Source organism: Cryptotermes secundus, unplaced genomic scaffold, assembly GCF_002891405.2.
Source record: "Cryptotermes secundus unplaced genomic scaffold, Csec_1.0 scaffold468, whole genome shotgun sequence".
Classification (NCBI taxonomy): domain Eukaryota; kingdom Metazoa; phylum Arthropoda; class Insecta; order Blattodea; family Kalotermitidae; genus Cryptotermes; species Cryptotermes secundus.
Window position 1 is genome coordinate 2,819,895 of NW_019721526.1, and position 26,164 is coordinate 2,846,058.

The following is a 26,164-nucleotide window of genomic DNA, read 5'->3' on the forward strand; positions in this document are numbered from 1 at the left end:
CCAGGTGGATGTGTCAACCATCACAAAGCAGGCTAGCGAAAGTCCCAAAGAATACCTCTATGCCATCACATTTACTCTGCTTTCAGGTAACATCCACGATGTTCAATTTATTTTTGTTAATTTATTTCCAGTACTGTGGTTCATGAGTTAATTTTGCTGATCCTGATGAGTATACAGATAAAAATCGAAGCTGTTACAGAAATTAAAGGTGATTCTCAGGCAATCATCAGCATTAACTCAGAACAGAAGTCCAGTGTTTCAGAGAGAGTCTTTGAAACATTAGACTTTTGTTCTGAATTGACATGGCTGATCATGTGAGAAGATTTCATTTTACACAGATAATAATAGTGCAAAAGCAAGAAAATGGTTGAACAGCCACAAAACCACAGTGCGCAATCCACACTGCTGTGGCTATAGCAGGTCCCAAATTCTTTGAATTTTTATGTATGAAACTGAATATATTTGCTGCTGACTGAAACTTTTATGTGAAGCACCTGTAGAAATGTAGAGCCACTTATTCAAAAGATAATATCACCCTCATATCAAAATATAAAGGTCTCCAATCATGTTACAAATATTTTAGGTTCAGTAGACTCTCAATTATCCACACTTGGATTGATGGGACAACTCTGAAACCCCTAAGGTATAGAATATAGCTTCCTGTAACGGTTTAAATGTTGCCCATTGCATCTGTTTATGTAATATGTGTTCGTGATGCTCCACAGCAGTTAGCAGTAGTTTGTACATTTTATCACCCTCTTGCAACTTTTTGTTTTATTCTTCTGTTGCTTTTGTGGGCCATTCTATCAAAGAACAAGGGTTGCCTTCTGTTGGGAGGATATGTGTGTTACTGTTTAGTGACCAATAGAATGACTATTGAATAATAATTAACTAACTAAATTAGGTGATGTTCAGAGTTGTACATGGCATGGATGGTGGATATTTTCAGATTTATGGGCTATCAATGCTACTTACCTCATCCATTAATCTAGACCAGGCATGTCCAACTTCAAACAGGTTGTGATCGACTTTTTAGTGTCAAAACTGCCAGTGATCTACCACCCCCTCCTATCGTCATACCTCGCTTTAAGCAAAAATATTTGTAAAAATAACACACACATGATGTTTGTTTTAAAAGCAATTAGTAACTGGGCTGTGTCTCTGATGTCTGTAGATTCATCCAGTTGGAGGGAGAAAGCAACACAATTGGAAACGTCTTTCAACAACTGTTCAGTTATGTCTCCACACATCATTTCTGTTCGCCACACAATGGTGTTTCTTCATAATTAAGATCTTGAATTTACATGCTTTTCACATATAATTTACTTATAGGCCTATGAGATCAACCAAAAATCATCCCGTGATTGACCAGTCGATCACGATCGACACGTTGGACATGCCTGATCTAAACAATCAAGAGTTAATTTTTTAAGGGGGGGGGGCAGCGAATGTTTAGCAGGTACAATTTGTTTTGCTGTGCTATATGAAAATATGTTGTGTGTCATAAATAAGCATACAATCCTTGGTTTCAATGCCTTGTTTCAAGTCTTTGATTACTGGTAATATTTGGATGTGCATAAATGAAGTGCAGTTAATATTTATCATGGAATGTGAACTAGATTATGAAGATCTTGAGTGATGTTATTTGGCCATATTTATCCATCACATGTGTTCAAACTCAAAATACACAATTCACTAAGTCCACGAATTTAATCATAACCCATTTCTGGCACCAGCTGTCACATGTGAGTGACTAGACATGGGGTTTGGATTGATAATTGGATTTGTTGGACACTTATAACTCATAACTACAAGTAACTGTAACAATCTCACTAATTTACGCTCTCTAAAGAGCACCATAACTACAGCACATATAAAGTCTTCTGTGTCTTCACTAGGCTTTGGTAGGTAGTGATTCCCAACAATGGATATTTCTCTCCTTCCTTGCTCATATCATTACTGACTGGCAACTGCCTCACGACAGTTAACTCAGAGTCAGAGTCATATTATAGCTGGCAGTTTACTGCCAATCGCATAGGTTCTCATTATATAACCTCAGTACTGACTGCACAGAAAATACTGCTTCCAATGGTACTTCTATTGTTGCACATGTATCTGTTGCCACAGACATGTATTACAGTGCTGTTGCCTAATAATGGCTGCATCTACATATTCCATTGTACATTGTAATGTCACAATATAAGTGTATATTAATTGAAGAAAACAGTCTTCTGGGATTTGGCACCGTGTATATGTTCCAAATCCCAGAAGACTGCTTTCTTCATAGTCACCGCCGTGAAAGCCTCAAATCTTACATACGTATATTAATTGCATTTACATTCCTTGTAAATAAAAACAGAACCTGAACATAACACACATACACTGAAACATGTCCTATGTATCGAGTCCATCTGCTGAATATAATAAGTATTAAAGAATTTACTCTTCTCCGTGTCATCCAGATTGGCTCTGGGGTCCACCCAGCCTCCGACCCAATGAGTACTGGGGGCTCTTTCCCGGGGGGTAAAACGGCCGGGGCGTGAAGCTCACTACTCACCTCCAATTAGTGCCCATGTCAAGAAAATGTGAATTTATATATCCACTCTCCCATATACATTCATGGCATAGTGCTTAATTAGTTAAGCACAGGGACAACTTCACATTTTTTTTTCACCTTATTAGTATTTAAAAACTTCCATTGACTTCAGCACATCAGTTCTATTGTTATTGGAAAACTGAATTCATAGTAATTCAAAGCTCTCAGAGCCACTAGTCAAAATTAATGTCATTATTCAAATCTCATAACACAGAACTATTAGTAAATTGTTATTCAAATATACCTAACGAATAGAGGATAAGTTGTATGCAAGAATTTTACATGGTTCGGCAAGAGCATAAATATCTGAGTACTTGTGTCAGCCAAAAAGCTCATAGTGTTATTTATGTGAATGCAGGCAACATTCGTCGGTTTCGGCGTGTATGTGAACATATCCAGTCACAGGTGTGCAGTCGTCGGCCACCCCCTTCACCTCGGGCAACAAGGAAATTTACTACAGAACTTAGTGAGAGCTCTAGCTGTGGGTCAGATACTTCAGAGCGCCTTTCTCCATACCCTGGTACTAGACAGGTAAAGTACAGAAATTTAGAGGTATTTTTGTACATTTCATAGTCGTAGAATTTTCTCTATGAAAATAATTTAAACCCCTATAGCAGGGCCTCTATATAGGGTCTTTCATGAAAGGAAGCCCCGACTGTGAGAGTGTGTGAACAGTTTTGTTTTACACCCCATTGTGTTTATTGTATGGTGTTGAATTTGGGTCCTTTTTCATATACGTATATTCACATTCTGGATGTGTTGCCAGTTTGGATAGTTATCTGCCAAATTAGCAGAAAAAATTATACACACACAAAAGATATTGTGACATGTTGCGCTATGGATGACGCCCCTCCCCGCACCCCCCGCCAGACATGATGCGCCGAGTGGAGCCGAAGTTAGCCGAGTCCCAGCATACTGGTTGCTATGCAACATGAGTCAACAGCGGTGACGTAACACAGGACGCCGCAGTTACTACGTAGCGGTAAACAACTCCCAACAGTGTTGCTAGGCTATCGGCTACCATGGCGGCAGACAGCAGTGGTTGTGAGAGACGATGGTAATAACAGTGGTAGCTATTATGTGGCTGTTTTCTGTGTTGTCTGGAACAGGGCTAAATAAGGAGCAGCGAAGACTATTCAAGACAGTTCTCAATCTAGCCAGCAGAGAGTAACGAGTTAACCAGCAACCAGTCAGTTGTATTCTGGCATTTGCAGTCTAGGATTTGTGATACTGCAGATAGCGGTAATTGTGAATCTGTAAATTGTGTGATTGTAAGAGCGAATGTGGAATAAAATTCGCTATATCCACTAAGGCATGAAGTTATTTGTCATGTTATACACCCAACACATGACAATATTAAAATATGCAGAAAATAAAATGAATTCAATAGAACATAAAAGTTGTATATGTATATAGATGTATGTGCAGCTGTGATTACAAGTTTATAAAGTGTATTTTATGTGTGTATGAACTAATTATTCCTGATGGTTCATGCCTATTTCCTGAGTTAAAATATTAAAATATTCATACTAAATAACATGTAGGAAATTTGTTGTTTCTTGTAATCATGGTGTGTTTACTTGATGGTACTCATTATTTGGAGGCTAGCTGTTGTATTCAGATATTAGTTTATTGGAGTTCTCTTTTTCATTGCTTTTTCACTGCGCTGCACTGCTCCTTCATCACGACAATGTGCCAGCCCACATGTCCCTAAAAATCACAGAGTATATGACCAACAACAACAACATGTTTATCATTCCCCATCCTCCCTACTTGCCCTCTCTGATTTTGTTTTGTTTCCCAAATTGAAAATAAAACTGAAGTGACGACATTTTGAAACAGTGTCTTACATCCAAAAGGAATTGATTACAAGCCATACTTGACAGCATTAAGGAAGATGACTTCCACTGTGGAAAAAATGACAGAATCACAATATATGTTCCCAAGGAGATAGGAGCCAAAATTGTGTAGGTTAATTCAGCATTTCTTTTTGCACCTAGTACAGGAACTTTCCAGTCGCACCTTGTAATGTGTATTTCAGTAATCTGAATATGTTAAATGAACTTAAGCACAACAATTGTGAAACTGTCACATATATTGAGGCAACTGAACTCCAGCTAGCGCCAAACAACCATTTCAAGAAACCTGAAGTTTGTTTGAGGGCAGAATGGAGACATTTTGAACATTTACCATAATAGTGAGCTATTCTAAACAATTTATTTACTTTAAGAAATGCACACCATATTAGCAGCAGATAAAGATTCTAACTTCTTCGTAGGGCATGGATAAGATACTACTACTAGACAGTAGTAGTAGTAGAGAGGTAGTTTATTCAGTCCTTTGAGAAAGACTGTGTACAAATAAAGATTCTTGATCCTAGAAGTGTAATATAAAATATATTTATTTACATCTATTTTATGAGTTACAATTCACAGATGGAAAATTTCTTATATTGTATGTGGATATAACTGAATTGATTCGGGTAGCAGTAATATTATCGGCTCATACTGAGGAGGTGCTCCATTCAGTATTGAGGGACCCAACTGATTGTCTCCCCCCCCCCATGTTATGTTTTATAGTTTCTAGAATACCAGATGATGGGAAAAGTCCAAAAACCCAGTAATTCTGAATTGCTTACATGTTCAATGATGTAAAAGTGTATTTAATATGCCATTGCATAACAGTGGATGATGCCTCTTAAGCTACTCAGTCATGTCACAATATTATGGATGACCATGACAACATATTGTGACATGACACCTGAAAGCCACAATAGTGGAGTCAGAGTCAGGCATCCATTGCTAGACAACAGCTCGGTAATCATGTTTGTGGCAATGAAGCCAGTTGAGAAGCCTTCAGTCAGAAGTGAATTACTGTGCTTTCAAGAGGCAGACATCATTCAAGTAGTTATTTGTGAGACATTCAAGCCACAGCTGAGAGGACAGCTGAAGAGCTGAAGTGTTGAAGACATTACTTCATGCATGTAATCATGAAGGAACACCAATAAATCCACTCATCCAGTCTAGAACCCATGATTTTAATTATGCATACCACCCTACACATGAAAGTATCTAGGATTTAATTTTAAGTAGTAGAGCTTAAGGATCAGTCAAGGAAAAACACTAAATTTCAAGTTGTCTCAAACATTTCTCTCTAAATGTGAACCTGAATGATGTTTATTTCTTGTTTACTTAACAGTGTTCTATCAGTGTAATAAGTTAGTGGTGTGGAATATCATGATGATTGATAAGGGGTTGAAAGGGAAGGTAAGTAACCTGTCTTATAGTGCTCTCCATACTTGAGTGTAGGAACTTAGGAATATCACAGAATCCCAGCCTGGTACTTGTAATGGGGATTTCCAAATAAGCAACTGGAAAGCTAACCATTATGCCATGGCTATCCAATGCTTGAGATAATGTAACAAGAGTGCTAAGCTGTGTTAAATAAAACTAAAACTGAGAATTAAAAATATCTCCAGGAATATGTTGAGGGATCTATGGTGTTGAAGGATAGTGTTGTGATGCACATAAACTATTGCAGGTGGAGTCTGACATAGAAAGTGACACATCAGTGTTCGATGTGAAATCTCCAACACGTGAGAATGGGAACAGTGGGGGGCGTCGTCGTAGCTGTACCAGTGCCAATAATAATAATACCACTGCAGGAAGTTCATCAACTGAGTGCAACAATGCTGGAACACCTGCCACCACTACTATTTCCTGTCCTACATCTACAGAGACCATGACTGCAATGGGAGCTGCATCCTCTCCTCCTATCATCAAGGCAGTCAGATCTAACAGTGAGAGTAAAGGTACGCTTGAGAAATGTGTGACAACGACTTCAGGGTCCATGGCATGAAACAGATACCTCTACTTAAGACTTAAGTTTTTCAGCTTTGAAATTCAATGATGCTCTCATGCTGGGTCACATCATGGTTGCATAATATTCCTACATTCCAAAGCTCCTTCTGCTGCCTTTATCAGGGCTGGTATAATATAAATTGGATATTCTGTGATATAAAATAGGAATGGATTAGGACAGACTAATGTCAGTGGGAAGGAGGCAGGGCATAGTCATGTTAGCAATATGTATTCAGAATATTACTAATTTGTGTAGTTGAACCGAGAGCAGATTTCAAAGGCATTTTCTGGCAGCACTAATGCCAGAGTAAGAGAATCTGGGGGCCTGGCACATACATTTTTCAGGCACTAATCTCACTGTTGCTAAATACACAGATTTGCAGTGTATTTAAATATTAATTGGACATGCAGGTGCTTGGGATTGAAGTGAAAGGTGAACTTTAGATGTCACCTATTTTTTATAAAAGAATCTTGGGCATTTGAGTTACTGTGCCAATTTGCCTCAGTTCATCCATCCTTGGACAGGAGTAATGAAAGTGTTACCAATGAGAATGGAGGTTCAGAAGAGAATTACTATATTAAAGAAATAAAAAACCATAACAATACCTGCTAAAGAAGATGGGTTGACAGTGCTGTACTGAAAATTTAGATAGCCAGGAAGAACTCTGTTGAGTCCATATCATAATGCTAGTATTTCTCACATATCTGTTGTTATGAATGCTGATTCTATGGATATATCTCAAAGTTGTAGTTACAACTCAAGTGTAATTAGATTACCCAGTTAATGGATGGTAATGATTAATCACTTGTACTAAACTAGGCTCTTAGTTGTCTGAGTATGGTATATGTCTGGCCTATTGGTGATCTCAGTTTTGCCCAAGACATGGCTTATTGAAGGGGTAATCAGAATTAGCTTTCATGCAAATCACTTAAAAAGGGATAGATTTTATATTCAGGTGTATTATGGACTCCTACAGTAGCATTGCTGCAATGTCAAAAGAGCTCTGCAAGTCAGATTAAGGAACATCCATTTTGGCCTATAATTTGAGGGTGTCATCTTCATTTAACAAATACAGATCGAACAATGTTAGTCTTTGAGAGTATTCACACTGTATTCTTTCTTCTTTACTTTGGCTCTGCATCCCTGATATCTCTCACCATATTATCACCTGGAAATTTGTCATCTGTCCAGTTTATCTTACATCAACCTTTTGTACTGGAAGTGGAAGAAGCTTCCAAAATTGTTAGATTTAATTAAACCATGATGTTCTGACCAACCCAAGAAAACTTAATTGAAATATTTCTATCAGCAGGCCAGTTGTATGCTGTAGACATATTGTGTTATGTAATGAAAGAACATTCATGCAAGCTATGTAATGTGATGTGGGATTCTTAAATACATACATACATACATACATATTAATATGCTCTCCATTTGGTATTGTAATGGAATAAGGCTGTCCATAAAATCATTTTTTGAAGTTAAAGGATAAAATATTAGTACTAAATCGCTCATGATATTTACTCCTACATAGACATACCAGATATTTACATAATTTCCCAGATTTTCTTGAAATAGTATTTTGGATGTGTGCAGTTGGTATTCCCAGATTTTTACACTTTAGAAATTCATTTTCAGATCCCTTCACTAGATATAATGAAGTTTTATCCTTTGTGAGAAAAGATTCCATATTCTCAGGACCAAAATATACACCTGGGTTTTAGAGGGGACATTTTGAGAAACAAAATTTGCATGCATTTGGTGTTTTTGGAGGAATATGGAACTGCAGGGTGCAGTAATGAATCGGGCGATTATGAAAATACCATAAGGAAGTAAAAAATTATTACTTCACTGATTTAACATACACTAAATGAAAATAAACCCCTTACAATTAAAAAATAACATCACAAATATGACCTCCATTTCAGTTCTTATATTCTGTCAGTCTTGTGCCTAGGTTACTCGTCACATTGCACAGCATGGCAACAGGAATTCAAATGGTCCACTGTACAGTATGTATGCAGCATGTAGAATGGGTGCAAATGACTGCTCCTGAGACTGGTTTCAAAAAGTATAACCTGACAAAACACTGAACTGCTCTGAAACAATATTGGCAGGATTCGATGTTTTGAAGAGTGCAACTAAAAGAACTGGTACAGTCCATGTCATATGACAACTGGACAATAGTACTGTATTATTTTGAATCTGAAGATGATGATGTAAATTTGAAATGCTTTGCTTAGAGGAATAATAATAATAATAATAATAATAATAATAATAATAACAACAACAACAACAACAACAACAACAATCATTCTTGATAATTCCCAATCTCATCACAAGTTTCCTTCACAATGTCAGGTTATAGATGCTAATGTTAATCCCAGCTCACATTATGTGCCCTTGTAAACAGAGATATTTATAATTAGGTGAAATATCTCAGTCAGAATGAACAGTTGTATTGAAAACATAACATCAAATATACACTACTTGGTCTGTTTCTTAAATGAATGTAAGGTCTTTCATAGCATGTTTATATACTATATAATGAAGACTGATTTTGTGACTTAAATTAAATTTTGAAATATCTTTCAAAAACACTGTAAATGGAACAATTCTTGCATATATTTGTGTGTATTTAAATGGCCATGAAAGACAGAAAATTAATTACGTTTTTGATGTACTTTATGCTTCACATCTTAATAGGAGATATGTCAAATGGAGTTCTATTATTTTCCAGTCTATAATATGCCAGTTCTGTATCAGTAATTTTAAAATGAATAAAACAGTACTAAATGGCTGAAAGCATGGACAAATGCATTCATGTTGTATGTTGAAATATATGAATACCAGTTTTCCATAAGAATGTGTGTAGTAAGGAGAGGTGTGTACCATATGAAAGCTTTTCTTGATATGGAAATTTATGTTAATAATCTGTAGTAATTTGGGAGAATGTTATTGTTCTTGTTGTTGTTATTGCTAGTTTGGTGCGTGCAGTAAGATTTACTTATTGGAGGAGGACAGTTGAACAAATCTGTAGATGCCTGTGTCGGCATAAGATATATGAGATGACAATGAGACCATAGGGTAAACTGATTGTCCAGATGTCTGATATCCACGTTGCCAACTTTGCATTAGAGTTCCTGATTTCCCATTTCAAAATCTCTGTAACTGAAAATATTTGACTGCCCAGGCTAAATAAAAAGGTTGCCTGATTTAAAACAAAATTATTCTGCTCAAGGATATGCTGACAGTCATTTAGAGTTTCAGATCTTTTCAGAACTTATGCATCTTTTCCCCTCAAACACATTTTTACCTACTTTTTTACTTATTTCAAAATTGCAGACATATTAAGGAGAATAAGATAGAATATTACATATTTTAGTTTGAGCCTAGTGTTTTTAAGAAAAACAAGATTGTGGTTGAGAAAAATTTTTTGGTAATAAATAGGCTAACCCTGTAGAGACATGTATAAAAGCACATATTGTTAAAAATCATTGAATTGTGGAATGTTATTTACATAAAAAATGTGTTTACAAATTCAGAACTCATATCCAGGCATCTGTGGGTTGATGTCTGCCTTCAAAGGCAAGGTTTTTCGTTCAAGTAAAGTGAGATTTTCTAAATATATTGTTACGCATATGCGTGACTATAGACAGGTTATATGGACTGGTGAATAGATTTATTGACCACTTGTAAGACATAACTACAAATACCTATAATGCTATTGTTGATTTCCACGCTTTTCAATTCACTATATGCTAAGTCTTCTCCAGCCTGCAGTGTCTTCACTCATTGTTGCCTGGTAACAGCTCTCAACCTTGGAGATTCTTCAGTTTCTGTGATCATGTCATTACTGTCTGGTGAATATCCCACAACTGAACTGTCAACTTAATTATAGCACCATCTTTTCTCTGCTTCCCGTGCAGAATTCAGCCCACTCAATGCTCCAACTGTCCAAATTCTCATCATAGACCACATAGAAAACACCTTCTTCTATTACAGCCTGAATATTCATTGCCAGACGAATGTGTTTACTGAGCTGTTGCCCAGAAATAGCTGTTGTGTATTTGCCTGTCTCATGCTTGTTGCATAGCAACAGCTGTACATGCTACAGTATTGAAGATGGAAGTTATGTACACACACACATACATTCATTCATTCATTTCCTTTATTTTCCATGTATCCATACAGGCAAAAATCCTAGGATGTGGAAATAGTCCATTTAAAACATAAAACATTACATCTTTTAGCCATCATATTATGCTGTTTTGGACAAGAATTATTATTCACTCTTGCAGCTTTTAATCTGAGGTGAAATTATATTAAATATTTCACTGTTATCTGATGGACAATATTAAGTGATGCAAGAGTAATCATTTCATGCAAACACGGAAAACCTCCAGAACTTTGTTGTTCATGGACATGTTATTATGTTAGCATCACTAGAATAGGTTAAATTAAAATTGCCAAATTTAATTATTGCACATGAATAATATTAAATATTGGAAAGAGAAAAGCCCACCATCACCCAATGTATCAACTTTATACTCACTGGAGCAATATGAATGTATGTCATATGGATGTTTGTAATGAGAGAATTAGCTTCACTCATCCCTATAAAATTTACATGGAAGAATAAGGAATATAAATATATTGAAATAAATAATGTCCACATATTTTTTTGACTTCATTGAATATTTGGCAACCAAACTTTTATTTGTGTAATGAGAGTCAGGTTTCAGTCATCTTTGTAACCTTGACAGGGAAGAATATGGATGTTAATGTGTTGAAATGAACAAGGCTTGCATAAGTTCTTAAACTTCATTACTTAAGGCAGAGGTGGGAAGTACCCTAATAAAGAGATAGGAATTCATAGAAATTTTGTGGTAGAAATGTTGTGTCTGGCAGCAGAACATAGTTTTACATTATGGGAAAAATGATATTATCTCTACCTGGAATTTAATCTAGATTTCCCACTTTCTATGCAAGTGTTATGACACATTTGCATTGGGCTGAATGTCATGAAATTAACAGATTACAGTTACCTCTTTTCTTAAGCATGCAGTAATTATCAAATCATGCGGTTACCCACAAGTGAGATGTCATGGTATGAATGTAAAACTAATGTAGGAAGTGCTTGGGTAACAACACTCCACTTATTTCATATCCAGTAATGAGAACAGAGGCTAGGAAGATGTTACAGCTTGACTTTCTTTGAGGTGTTCCATAAAAACACAATTATTTCAACCAATACGCTCATGTACAGTAAAATAGGCCCCCAGGACATTCAGTCCAACAATGATACTGCTACATGGTAGTTGTTAAATGAAATGGGAGAAGAATATTGCCATGAAATATTTCAGTAACCTAAGGGATAAGAGACTTGCATGGACAGTTCCAGGTTCAGATCATGACAAAATATAGTTTTAATCCAGTTGAAAGAATACAGTATGATGTTTGTTACAACCTATGCAAATGTTATTACTGCATGCATAACTATGGTGTCAGTGTATATTCAAGTAATGTAGAAACTGTCTGTACTATTGCCACCAATAATAACTGTCAATTACTCACTAGTCTCTTATGTACCCATATGCCATAAGCACAGTATGTGGTCAGTTTCAACATAATTGTAAGATATTTTGTTTAGGATTTGGAGAGCATGAATTCTTGAAGCACTGCATAAAATATGGAGTTCCAAAATTAGAATGTTCCAGGAGCTTTATATTTGATGTATATTCACTTTTTAACCCCCTTCTGTGGCAAGATTTATGTTCACATCAAGTACCCTAAAGAGCAGAATTTCATAAAAATGCTTTTGCACAATATAATCTTCATGTTACTTAATGAAATAATTATGCTACCATCAGTTGACCAGATATACTATAATATAGCAAATAATAGTTTTGTAAGATTGTGACTCAATACTTCATCATTACAGAATGCTGAAAATGGACATGGGTTAGTTCCAATTTCTCAGGACCATTGATGCATTGTCACAGAAGGGGATAATGTAAGTGAATTTGAGAAACAGACTGTTGGAATGAATCTGCTGATAATCCAACATAATCCTCATACTCCAACCTCCTGTTAAGCCATGTGAACTGAAGTGAAGTGGAATGAAGTGATCTTGGGCATGACAGTGGAGTCAGCAAGGAACAACACTTTTTGAAAGTAAGAACATGATCTGTATGGTTCACCTTTAAGCACATTAAGATCATTAACTAAATACAACTGCTCATTACGTTTCAGCTGAGAATTATATAATGCACTGTATTATATATCATATTAAGAAAAGTTGTGTTATGTTTCACCTCCTTAAACCTTATACCTTCTCTTTTTTACACTGTTAATAATGGTAGGAAATTGTCAATAGTTTGTTATTTATTATCATTATTACGGTAAACGATAAACCGCATATTGTGACATAAGCAGCTGTTTAAAAAATGTTTAAGCCTAATATCTAGTCTTAGAATGTTCTGTTATGTTAAATGTTCAGTTTGTTACAAAGTTAAAAAATAACTTCTTTATGTATCATTTTGTTACATCCATTCTTTATTGCTGCAGTTCTGGCAGCAACCCCACACTTGCTAGACAAATTGACATTTCTTTCACTTTGTAGTCTACATCATCTAAAGATTTACCATAGCAAAATTACTAGTCCAGAATTTGTGTGCTTCTGTGCATATGTGTGCATGCATGCATGAATGTGCCCTGGGAAATCAGCATATGAAAGTCCCAGAATGGGTATATTATTTATTAATGGCATGTGGTTACTTTTATCAGCACATCCTTAAAAAATTACATAAATGCAACATTAACGGGCATCTTTACCTCACCCCTGCCTGTTATTCAGAAGTTTCTCTTATTTCTCTAAATAGGCATTTTGGAAAAAAAAAAGTACCATAATAAATTTTCTTAATATAGTCATTTTTAAACTAAATTTATTGACAGCTGATTTACTCCCTAAAGCAGGCCTATTCATCTTACTAGAAGCTTTTGTCAGCTAATTTTGTTGTTCTTATCATACTCAGTAAATATTCACATTTGAAATACCAACATTATATGTATTAAGGGAAACCTGTACAATATTCAGAAAGTTTCAACACTTTCCTCCCACCCTTACAGTTGAATTCAGCATGGAAGTTTGTAGGTGTATCACTTTTCCATGTAGATTCCTCATATCTCAATGCATTTTGTCTGATGCCTTCAAAAAAAAAAAACTGTTTGGATTGAGTGCAAAGCTAATCATGTGCACCACTTCCTTCATCTCATAATTGTCAGCAGAATGATGACCTCAGAAGTCCAAACAGATTAAAATCTGAAAGTGCAAGTTCTAGAATATGCTGGATGGTCAAGAACTTCAAATTTCAGCTCTGTTTTCATAATATGGGCTGTAGTATGAACTCAAGTATTGTCATACAAGATGAGAACATCCTCCAGGAAGAAAGCAGTCTTCTGGGATTTTGCACCGTGTATATGTGGTGTTAACCGACGTTTCGGAGGAACGTATCACCTCCATCTTCAGGGTAGAAGAAAAAATATAAGAAATCTGCAAGCAAAGAGACCGTGAGAACCGGTAAAAGCAGTCGGTTAACACCACATATACACGGTGCAAAATCCCAGAAGACTGCTTTCTTCCTGGAGGATGTTCTCATCTTGTATGACAATACTTGAGTTCATACTACAGCCCANCAGGAATCTTCCTCATTATATTTTTGTGAATGGCTGGCCTCAGTTTGTTTTGTAACATGTCAGAATACCTTTCACTTGTTACTCTGGATTAGCATCCAAAGCATTCTGAATCATTTACACTTATCCTGCCTTTCTTAAGTGCATCTACCCATTCATGCACACTCCACCAAGGTATTGCATTTTCCCAAAAGTAATCACATAAGTGTGTGTAAATATCAAGCCCTTTAACATCTTCTGCAATGAAAATGAACCATGGACCTCTGTTCTTCTTTGGTGCAAATTTGAAATGGTGCAGCCATGTTCTCTGATTCAGAGCAGCTTACTCAGTGTATCCAAGGTTGTGTTGGCAATGTACTGGCATGTCATCTTACAGGGTTCAGTGCAGTCACCTGTCATCAGTCTGTCTTGTACCTTCTGCAGAGAGGAGTGAAAGTGCAGGTAGTTTTTGTATCACTATCATATGTCAGACATTTCAGTAGAAAAGTAATTACTTAATATGCTCCTTATGTGAGTATGTGAAAATATTTTCCAATATTCTATTTAACAGATTCTCTCCCTTTGTGGAAGGCATAATTGGGGATTACCATTGTGGGTTTCGTCAAGGAAGAACAACTAATGATCAGATATTCACTATTTGCCAGGTCCTTGAAAAGTGTAATGAATTCCAAATTGAAACACATCATTTTTTCATTGACTTCTGATCAGCCTATGACTCCATAGATATAGTCTTTTTTCTGGCAATGGAAGAGGTGCACATTCCACGGAAGTTACTCTCCTTAGTTAGAGCCACTATGAGAAAGACCCAATGCCAAATTAGTATTCAGAATATGTTGTCTAGCCCTATAATAACTAGAAATGGAGTTTGACAAGGGGATTCCCTAGCCTGCCTTTTGTTCAATACAGCATTAGAGAAGGTAGTTAGAGATGCAGGCATCAACACAAGGGGAATTATATTCTGTAAGTCAGTTCAAATTTTGGCATTTGCACATGATATTGATATAATTGGTAGAACACAAAAGACTATGAAAGAAGCTTTTCTTAATTTAGAAAGAGCAGCAAAAAAAGATGAATCTACAAATTAACCAAAATAAAACAAAGTACATGCTGGTAACCAAGAAAGACTGTGCTAATGGACCTGCATATATTGAAATTGGCTCATATAAATTTGAGGTTGTATGTAGTTTTACTTACCTTGGATCAGAAGTTAACTGTAAAATGACATCAGTGACGAAACAAAAAAGCATGTACTCGCGGCAAATAAATGTCTCCATGGCTTTAGGAAACACCTGAAATCCCAACTAATACCCAGGAAAACCAAAACTGTTATATATAAAGTACTTATAAGATCAGTGCTATCTTATGCCTCTGAGACCTGGCCACTGTTAAGATCGGATGAATGACTGTTAAGTATATTTGAAAGGAGGATCCTGAGGATGGTAGTGACATATGTACAAAAGGTCAATACTAGTGCAACACTATGCTAAAATACAACATTATGACAACTAGCATATGTTACCCAGTTCCACAGAACAAAATTAAATAAAGACCAGAAACATTACTCTAAAAATATGGAATTTTATCATCACTACTAAAATTCTGTATGAAGTTTCATGAATATAGTCTACTGGAAACTGGATCATAGAAATCTCTAGATGTGTTTTACTTTTTTATGTGCTGTTACATCTTGTATCTGAGTTGAATTGTGCACATAACTGCAGCAGAACTAGATAGAGTTTAAAACCAGATTTGTTGTGCTATGCCATTTATTGATCATGTGTAAAGAATTAAAACATTGTTGGGATGGATGTTATCATAGTTATTCATGGAACTCCCTCTGAGTAGACATGGTTTTCTTGAATAGGATTTCCTTGTACTCGCAGTGTTACACCATTATCTCTTAACATTTTAATTGCTAATTTTTTCACTGGTACTAGCAACAGGTAATAAAAACAGAAGAATCGTTTTTAATTTTAAAAACTGGTGGTTGTGATCAAGCCCAGGTTATTCTGATGGTCTGGTGCTTAGCATATGAGCCTAAAATTTGAAAGTTCCTGTTTACAGTTCCAAGCCTTGCCACAAATATTTGAAAAACACTAATAACAAATCTGTCGGATGTAGTGTATAACAAATATGCTGAGACCGTGGACAATGTCCAACATAATGTTAGTGCATTTGTCTGATCAGCTATCCATGGAGTCCTATTACATCTAAATTTCATTGTTTAAGGATTAATTCTGATTTGGTTTGTACAGGCCAAAATCAATAATGGAAAATAAAGGATTTCATTAAGAGAGAAACTCTTCTGTATGTGACGCTGAAGATAATTATTATTTTTATGGTTTTATTTTTTGTTTCTACTTTACAATGATACAGGAAGTAAAGGAAGGAGGGAAAGATGATTTTGGAGAATATCAAATTTCTTCATTCCTGATGATAAGCTAAACATTACTCTTTTTTAGTACCATTAAAATTGAATGTTTTATCATCACCACCATCATCATCTTCACAGTATATTTTGAAAGTTTCATACTTTTCATGTACTAGGAATACTGAAGGACTATTTATGAGTAATATGTATGTCTGGGCCAAGTTGAATCTTTAGATGATGTAAGATTATGCAAGATGCAGCAGAAGACTGGAATGAGTTTTTCTTAATCACCTCCTTCTCCCCCTCCCCCCCAACCACAAAATATTGTGAAATAATAATTTAAATACTTAGCTTTAAGTATACATATTTTTCACAACATATTTTTAGCTACATACCAAAGATATTATTGTGATCAGTGTATGATTAGGTAAGAGTGTGTGTGCATGTACGTTTGCGTGTGCATGCACATATGTATGTGTGTGTGTGAATTTTAAATTGTACATTTTTTAACAGTTATTTTCAGCATTTTTAATCTTTTGGAAGAAAAAAAGTTAGTATGTAGTATATTTAAAAGAGGAAGTTACTGAACGGTTTTGTTGATGCTTTAAAAGTCAATAGTGTATTGTAAATTTCTCACAAAAATTCCAGAAAAAGTATGTATTCTTTTTACTGAAGAATTAACATGGCTTGAGCAATACAGTTAACTGAAGAATAAACCAGGGTCAAGTGCCCATCGTACTTAAAAGCAGTGCTGCCATTTAGACATAATTGTAAGATGCTTGAGCTGTATAAAGATGTTAATAACTTACATTCAAGTTTATGTTCCTTTTATTAAGATCTCAACTGTTAAGTGACATTCAGATCTCCAACCAGTTTTGTATTCAAACTGTGTAAAAAGCTTGAGCTTGCCCATGGTGATTATATGAATAATTAGTGTTGAGATTAATCCTATCATTTTGAAGCGTACTGCTACAGACTGTGCAGAAATTGCCAGATCATTTCTTGAAATATACATGTATTACATAAAACTGTTTCTAAGCATTTGCCAGATTGGATTGTGGCAGACCACGCTTGCTCAGTCAAATTTGTGCTAGGATATTGCTTAAAATTTTCAGGTAACAAATTCAGGTTCTTATAAGGATTAATTACAGTATATCCTCAATTTAATGGGCTCACTGGGGGTTGGGGGTGTCCAGTATTGCTAAATGTCTGTTAAATCTAATGTTCATATTCCTCGCAAACACACATGACAGATTATCCCAATTCTAATTTTTCAATCAATTTTAACTTTTCTTTTACACTCAAGTGTGTATTTTTACTTTTGTCCATGATGTATTAATTTAAAGAAGTATTTGTAACACAGAAGAATCCAAACACAGCACAACACAAATTCCATTTGTGATAGAATGAGCTGTGTACTAGATATGCTCTACATTTGCTGCATAACTGACAATGTACACACATGGGACATATCAACCAGACTGTTACGGGGAAGTACTGACATATCAAGTGGAGAATATCGGGGAAGCGCCAAAGAATTTAGCCCTTTAAATTGAGGATTTATTGTAGTTTCCTTTTTTAATAACTTAAGGGAAGAATCATAGTATTGGACATGATCATTTAACAACGTATAAATAAGCTTAATATTCTGAGGCAGGTAAAAAGTAAAACTGTGCTTGATTAAGCATCATGTAATGAAGAGATATGAGAGAATGAAAGCATGTCTCCAGTCATTCTTAACCTCACCATTAGGTGAAGTTGAGCGGTCAGCATCACATCACAGCTGCTTTACTCTTAGGAAGATAGCCCACAGTACCCACTGGATAGGAAATCAAGTGGGCCCTAGAAGTGATCTGGATGCTATGGAGGAGAGAAAAGTCTCTTACCCATGCCAGGAATTGAACCCCAGTACCTCATTCCAGACTGTAGTTAGTCTACGTATATACTGACTGAGCTCTAAGGCAGTTCATGAGATTAATATCTGGTGTTCCAAAACGTTATCACTGTTTAGTTTTATTAATCCTTTAAGTACCAAACCATACCATAGAAATGCCAGCATTGATTTGGTGAAAATACCACTGCATGCAAAACCCACAATATCTCCACAGATAATCTTTAATGGCCATATATGCAGATAGTGTGACAGCCTGTTCTTTGCTCTGAATGTCCATATATAACATGTGATGCCAACTATTAACAGAATGTTGTTCTAAATGATTCATATTCAGCCAATCAGTTTGGTTCTGGAATCTTTAATGCAAGTATGCTCAGCTGACCTAATAGGCTCGTGGCATGCAAAAGGGACAAGTCCATGGCTGTTGACTGGTAATCATATGAGGTTTACTACATGTTGGCTTCCATGTCCAGGCAGTGATGGGAGAGGAGGGTGTAGACTTCTTTCAATGTTCTCCTTTAAACCCAAACCATGCAAATATACCATTTTCTCATAGCAATTTTATGGTCTGAAGGTAAGGCACTAGTCATTGGTACTAAAGGTTTCAGTGCTGAAATTCACCAATTTAGTGCAGATATTTCTGCATGCTTTTCCATTACATTACTCTTGGCAAAGTGAATGTGGGAAATATCTGGCCCCTACCATGATTAATTTGCATGTTGAACTGCAAGATTCATTCATGGCATTGTTTTCATTGTCACTGTATCACTGGAAGTAAATAGGATTCCATCCTGTAAGTGCTTCCATCTCAGAAGTGCACCTTTCATTTTTTATGGTTGGACAAATGCCAGGAAAGTTAAAATCAATAACTTTAGGAATTAAAAACATGTTGCTATACAGAACCCAACAGAATGCAATTTAGACAGAGGATAACAAATGTGGTTATTTTAAGTGGGGCATAATTTCAATTTACTGTTGAATAAATTGTTTGTGCAGATGAATGGAACAGAAGTGTTTAAAATAAAATAAATATGTTGATTGAAAGTTTCGTGGCTTTGCTTTTCAAGTAAGATAATAAATGAACGAAGAATATAACAATGAGGCTATCAGTGGGATTGAAGCTGCATTGAAGGTAGTTTCTGTTACTTACCCAGGATATAGCAATAGGAAGAGGAATATATGTTCCTCCTCCTTTATTTGATACTGCCCAAGAGATAGTACATGTTTATAAAGATCTGTGACAAAGCTGCCTGGATTACAAGAAAAAACTAGCAGACACCATTCAGGCAGTAATATAAGAGAGAAAATGTACTGCATCACAGGTACTGAGTAAGGGTTCATCAATGAAGGAATTTGAGTAAAATCACCTAATTGTTGTTACTTTTAATTATTGATTGAGATTGGATCCTTAAAGATTTACAAACATTTCAACTCTATGAAGCAACCTGATACTATTTAAGTTCTTTCTATGAAAATTACTGACTCATAGCCATCAATGCAAGAGTTTATTTTATAAGTCATAGAATACTTTTATAAATTTTCGGGTATAAGTTTTCCCAGAGACATCAGTTAAATCACACACTTCCAAGACTGGCAAATGTAATGCTATGATCACCTACTGTTTATATACTCATACATTTCTGAGCCTATTAGGAAAATGTTTCATTATTCTCTTGAAAATATGCAAAACACCTTTTATTTGATCCTGGCACAAAGTGCACAAACTGAACTTTGTGTTTGCCCATTAGGATGTCTGTATGCATTTTCATCTCTGACAAATGAAAACAATGCTGAAAATTATTACATGGATTGCATTTTGGCCTATATGAGTCAAATATAAATCCTGCTGTATCTACAATAAGTAGATGTTGAGTTTAATGAAGTAAATAAAATTGCAAAGAATGATATAGCTGATCTACAAATGATCTTTAGATTTCTGGTTGTCCATTTCCAACATTTGTTTCTCTTAATTGTCGCAGTTCATAGTTGTCATTGTGTGTTTAGAAAGAGGACACCACTTTCACCAGACACTGTGACATCATACTAGGTGCAACTTTGCTGACAAATTATCCTTTAAAAATGAATTTAACTCAGTATCAGGGATCCAGTGCTGCTCCTCCCTCTCCCCTTAACCCTCAACCCCAATATGAATGCCACACAGTAAGCCATAAAGTTGGCTTTTAAATGTTTTGTAGTACATGTATATTGTTGACATTGATTTGTAACAAATGAAATCTGAATATTGCTCCTTAATTTGTAGACAATATCACATGTTCTAATAATCCTTATACTCATTGATCAATTTCATGCAGTCTGTACTATCAGCCTCATTTTCTTACATAAAACTTATAAGTTTTATTGTGATGCATGTGGCAACAGTAATATTCAAATATGGTAAATACTGGATGCCTGGCCTTGTGTTATCTGCTAGCTGTGTCATGTCAAATCTCTTCTAGCTCATGACAGCCATATGTGTACAATGTTGATCATTACTTCAAACAATGCTTCTTACACAAGCTGCTGAAATTCACATAGGCTGGTATTTCCTGATTGTGAGATTCCAAATAAATTTAAATTATTGCCATCTCATTGATTGTTCTTCTGAGACAAGGAATGGTCATTAAAAACTGATATGGAAAGCACTTTTACTGCAAAGACAAAGGAGGTCAATTTCAACATTTCATGAATTTGTGTGTTGCAGTGCATGCCAAAAACAGTGGTAAAACTATATTTAGTTAATAAAAATCCATTGTAATACTTATAGATTGCATAACATTTTGATCAATTGTGTAACAGATTATTGTAAGGGCATTTCTTGATAAACGGTGGAATTGTTTCCATCATGTTACATTACATAGCCTCAGCATTGGTAGGCTATCATCACATGGACAAATTTTAGTCTGCAGGTTTATTGGATATGTAGGGAAGTGATGGTGCCATTCATTTAATATTTGATATTAAAACTGGATCAGTGCATTGTCATCAGATTAAAGGTCCTTTCAGATCCAAGATCTTGTATCTAAAGGATTTTGATATAAACAATCAAAACAAAAAAAAGCATAATTTATTATTAACGCTCGTAGTTATTTTTGGATTTTAAAAGATTTTATTATATTGTATTACAGTCTATTTATTGTGTTATATCTATCAGATTTACATTTATGGCACATTATAAAGTGATACTGCTTTAATGTATTTTTTATTTGGAACATCACACAGTGAACAGAATCTTATAACATGTTAAACCATTACAGTCATAATTATTTCATAAAATATTAACGTGACATTTGAAATCAGACTGGAATTCTGTCTGTTCTCCATATATATATATACTCTATTATATCTCAGCATCCTGTTGCACTCTACACGATAAACAATACACACTCCGTTCCAAGTGCAAACAATATATATTATATGTCTTTGATCTTGTTCTCTTCTACACTACATGTTTCGGCCTCTATCGGCCATCATCAGGTGTATACTCTTAACATATGATTTTAAAATCCTTTAAAATTTTCTCTAAATTTTAAAGGATTTTAAAATCATAACTAAAGATTTTATAGTGCTACTACAAGAAAATTTGACGTGTGCAATATAATCTACATACCAGACACATATCAACGAGGTAGATGTTGATAATATGAAAAAATAACAATTTGTTTTTTAAATGTTAAATTTTAGACTGGGTTTCAGTGTGGCAGCAACGNCAACATTTAAAAAACACATTGTTATTTTTTTCGTATTATCAACATCTACCTCATTTATATGTGTCTGGTATGTAGATNTAAACAACACAGTGTTACAACCCACAGGATCGCACCCTTTAATATTCACTTCCTTTACAAACGTTTTATTTAAAATATGGTGTGACTGATTGCAGAAGTGGATACCATTTTGATTTATATCAATTCTAACTACCAGACAGGTGTCAGAATATTTGAACCGAAGAGAGATGAAGTGATGGGAAGTTGGAGGAAACTACATAATGAGGAGCTTAATAACTTGTACTCTTCACCAAATATAATTAGAATGATCAGTTCAAGACAGATGAGATGGGCAGGACATGTAGCACAAATTCGCTGAAGAGCAATGCATACATGATATCAGTGGGAAAGAGACCACTAGAAAGGCCAATATTTAAGTGGGAGAATAATATTAAAATGGTTCTTAGAGGGATAGGATGGATTGGATTGATCTGGCTCAGGATGTGGACCAATGGAGGACTCTTGTGAACATGGTAATGAACCTGTGGGTTCCATAAAATGTTGGGAAGTTCTTGAGTAGCCACACAATTGGCAGCTTCTCAAGCAGGGCTCAGCTCCATGAGTGAGTGACAGTTGTCAGAGATAACCTCAGCATGCCATTGCCACATTTGAAATTGTCAACCTCCATTTCAAGTTAAAATAAAAAGTTGGCCAGAAATGTGAGGCACCTCGAGTAACAGTCCTAACCAGTGTATGTAAGATTCATTAATATTTTTTCAATATCAATGAAAATATGCTTGGCAATATGGACCCTTCCTGTAGCTTGTGGAAGTCAATACCATATTTACTTGCCGATAAATTTCTTCGTCATTTTCTTCATCTGCCCCTGTGCTTTCTACTTGTCCATCTTCTTCTGTTTAATCTCTTTAACCCCTTTCCCCCCCCCCCCCACATCTTTCTATCACTCCCATCACACATGCAGGTTCTCTCATGGTACTTTGGTTTCCCCTGCCAATTCTCATTCCACCAGCTGCTCCATTAATCATCCTATAAATGGCCCTGTGTAATCTTGATACCGACAGCATAGTTAAATAACAAAGTTAAACTTAATATAAAACACACACTTAGTGCTTCACCTCTCTTTCTGTAAACTTGTATAACATGTGACCTATGACTCTCTTCCCGTCTATTTTCCTTGACACTAGCATATTTCCCTTTTCACTTTCCTGATTCTCATTCTACCTTTTCTTCTCACTAACCTCTACCACCTTTATTTTTCATACTTTCAGGACCACCTCTCACTTTCCCCTCCTGTTCTTCATACCTGTCTCATTTCTCTCACCTCTCTTATAATAGACAGCAATGTTAACGGATCTAATGTGTGGTCACACTATATCCATTTCATATTCCAGACGGGAACTGGCTATCCTAACTAACTTCACAATTTTCTGAAGTCACTTGGACAGGTAATGTGTTCATAGTTCAAAATAGACCATGAACACATCCTCCTGGATCCCTTCCCATTCATCACAAGTATCTTGCCACTTTTCATTCAACCTTATATAACCTCAGCAGCTGAAACAGCAACACAAAGTAACTAAATTACCAACATCATTCTGAGGGAATGGCTGTGTTAAGTGCAAAAAGCTTCTTTGTGTTGAAGCTGCATATAAAAAATTATGACAGTTCTCATTCCTTGTTCCTGAACATGTTACAAGACAACTGTTATTGTATGGTGTAACTGCAATCTGCACCTCACTTTGTGATGTAATGAAGGTGTTTGTAAACACCAAAATCCATGAGCATGGAACTGAATATTCTCATGCCACATAGAAAAGATTCAATATATTACAGTGACACTATTATGATACCCATGGATAAGGTTGTTTCCCAAGATTAACTCAAGTTGAAAAAAAGCTATAAAAATCATACAGGCACAGTTTAATCGATAGACAAGAAAACAATGCCTGTTTGAAGACATCAGTGCAATATCTTTATTACTTGAAGCTCCTAAAATAAATTTATCAAATAAAGAAAATGTAACTAAAGGAGAGCTTGCTGCCTTTCTAGTCATTAGTATCTAAGATTGTGTCAACAACATGTACATGGCACTGTTCATATTTATACAGTTAGACAAAATGTAGGTTTGTCCATGTAAGCCATAAGTATTTCCAAAAAAAGAAAAAAGTTAAAACACTTCACACTTTGCATATAAAATAAATCAAGCACATACCAAAACGTTTTGTTATTAATGTAAGATATAGTAAACAGGGCGTACAACCAATATAGTGCAATTATGTACTAGAATTTCCAAAAGAAATTAATCTAATCAAGGTGGAAAGATGCAGAACTCTTGTATCATACTTGTTGATGGTAAAATAAAATTCATAAAATGTATTGCCTAATTAAGATGTCACGTAAGTACTCATGGATACATCATTCATCTGATCCTGTGGAATACTACATTTGTAGGATCAAACATTTGCAAAACACATATTCTTTGATCACTACAGATATGTGAAATAAAAATATGTACATGATTTTAGGCATCATATCCACACGAGAAAAAGCAGCACCTATCCCAAAGTAACATGCCTTGTACAGTGAAATAATTTGAATTATTCAGTTAAGATTTCTTGACTTCTATATTTTTTATTTTTCAAAATTGCTCCCTTTTTCTATGACACCAAGCAGATTTACTCAGTAACACTTCTGACTAGCATTCAGGAGGTGACTAATTCAAATCTGTCAGGACACTAGTTATCCTGACAGTTTTTTCAAGATGTTCCTCAGTCCAGCCAGTCATATGCTAGGACAGCACCTCAAATTAGGCTATAACCACTTCCTTTCACATTCTTTCTTGCCTTGTTTTTAAATTATTTATTGAGGTTACAATAGCTTTACTTAGGTGTAAATCCTAATACAGAATACTGCACAAAATATTAATTGATACCATGAACTTAGTTTTAAAAATGAAAAGAGTAAATGCATAAGCAGTATTGGATCATTAACCCAAAGTAACAATTAAGCCATACTGGATACATTTGTGGTCAAGTCTCATGGTCCAGAGTGGTTACAGAATTTCATCTGCTATCTCAACAGTTTAAGGCCATCAATCATATACTACATATATGGTTTTGAAAGGTAACAAAGATGATTTATTGGATCTGGTGGATGCAAAAATATCTCCTTCACTACTTAATTCATAAATTTGACATACACATGCTAGCCACCACAAGTTTTTGTACATTCAAGTCACAAATAATTTTATATCATCAAAAGGCAAGCCCAGGCTTTTTAACATACATCTTGCTAGAGAAGCAATACACTGTTTTCAGTTCTGAAACTGGCAATGGAATGAAACACTGTAATTTGTGTATCAATAGTTGTTGGTGATTCAACAATACAATATTATAAAGAAACAGACTAGTATTGTGTTGAATGCTTGCAGAGCAGAACTTAGTTCAGTTTTCCAAGTTTGTTTTACAGAAATATTTATCATCTTCTATAATGGAGGCATGCGGTAGCGTAGTTGTTTGAGGCACTACACCACAAGCTGGAAAGTCATGGGTTCAATTCCCGATGAGGTTATTGGATTTTTCAATTGTCCTGATCTTTCCAGTGACACTATGGTCCTGGGGTTGACTCAGCCTCTAATAGAAATAAGTATCAAGAATCTTCATGGGGGTAAAGGGCGGCTGGCATGTAAGGCTGACAACCTCACTGCCATCTGTGTGCCAACTATCTAGAAAATGTGAGAGCCTCAACGTCTCCTAACCCTGTGGGCCTGCACAGTCTGTTACAGGATAGCTTTCCTCTTTTACCTTCACCTCGTATCATGGAAGAAGGTGGAATACATTTCTGGAGAATGTTGAGCAAAATGGACAAATCTTATAGTGTAAGATTTGAGGCTTTCACGGCGGTGACTATGAAGAAAGCAGTCTTCTGGGATTTGGCACCGTGTATAAGTGGTGTTAACCGACGTTCCTCCGAAACGTCGGTTAACACCGCTTATACATGGTGCCAAATCCCAGAAGACTGCT

The 26,164-nt window shown here is 35.6% G+C and overlaps 1 protein-coding gene across 1 annotated transcript in view; it reads left to right on the top strand.

Moving 5' to 3' along the window:
- The window catches only part of LOC111875538 (serine/threonine-protein kinase BRSK2-like), a 50,544-nt gene extending 39,944 nt beyond the window's left edge, over window positions 1-10,600 (top strand). Inside the window, exons 13-15 of the mRNA XM_023871867.2 lie at window positions 5-86; window positions 2,955-3,127; window positions 6,137-10,600. Of these exons, the coding sequence (XP_023727635.1) occupies window positions 5-86; window positions 2,955-3,127; window positions 6,137-6,454 (573 nt within the window). The 3' untranslated portion in view covers window positions 6,455-10,600. The remainder of the gene's footprint in view (window positions 1-4; window positions 87-2,954; window positions 3,128-6,136) is intronic.
- The last annotated feature ends 15,564 nt before the right edge of the window (window positions 10,601-26,164 follow it).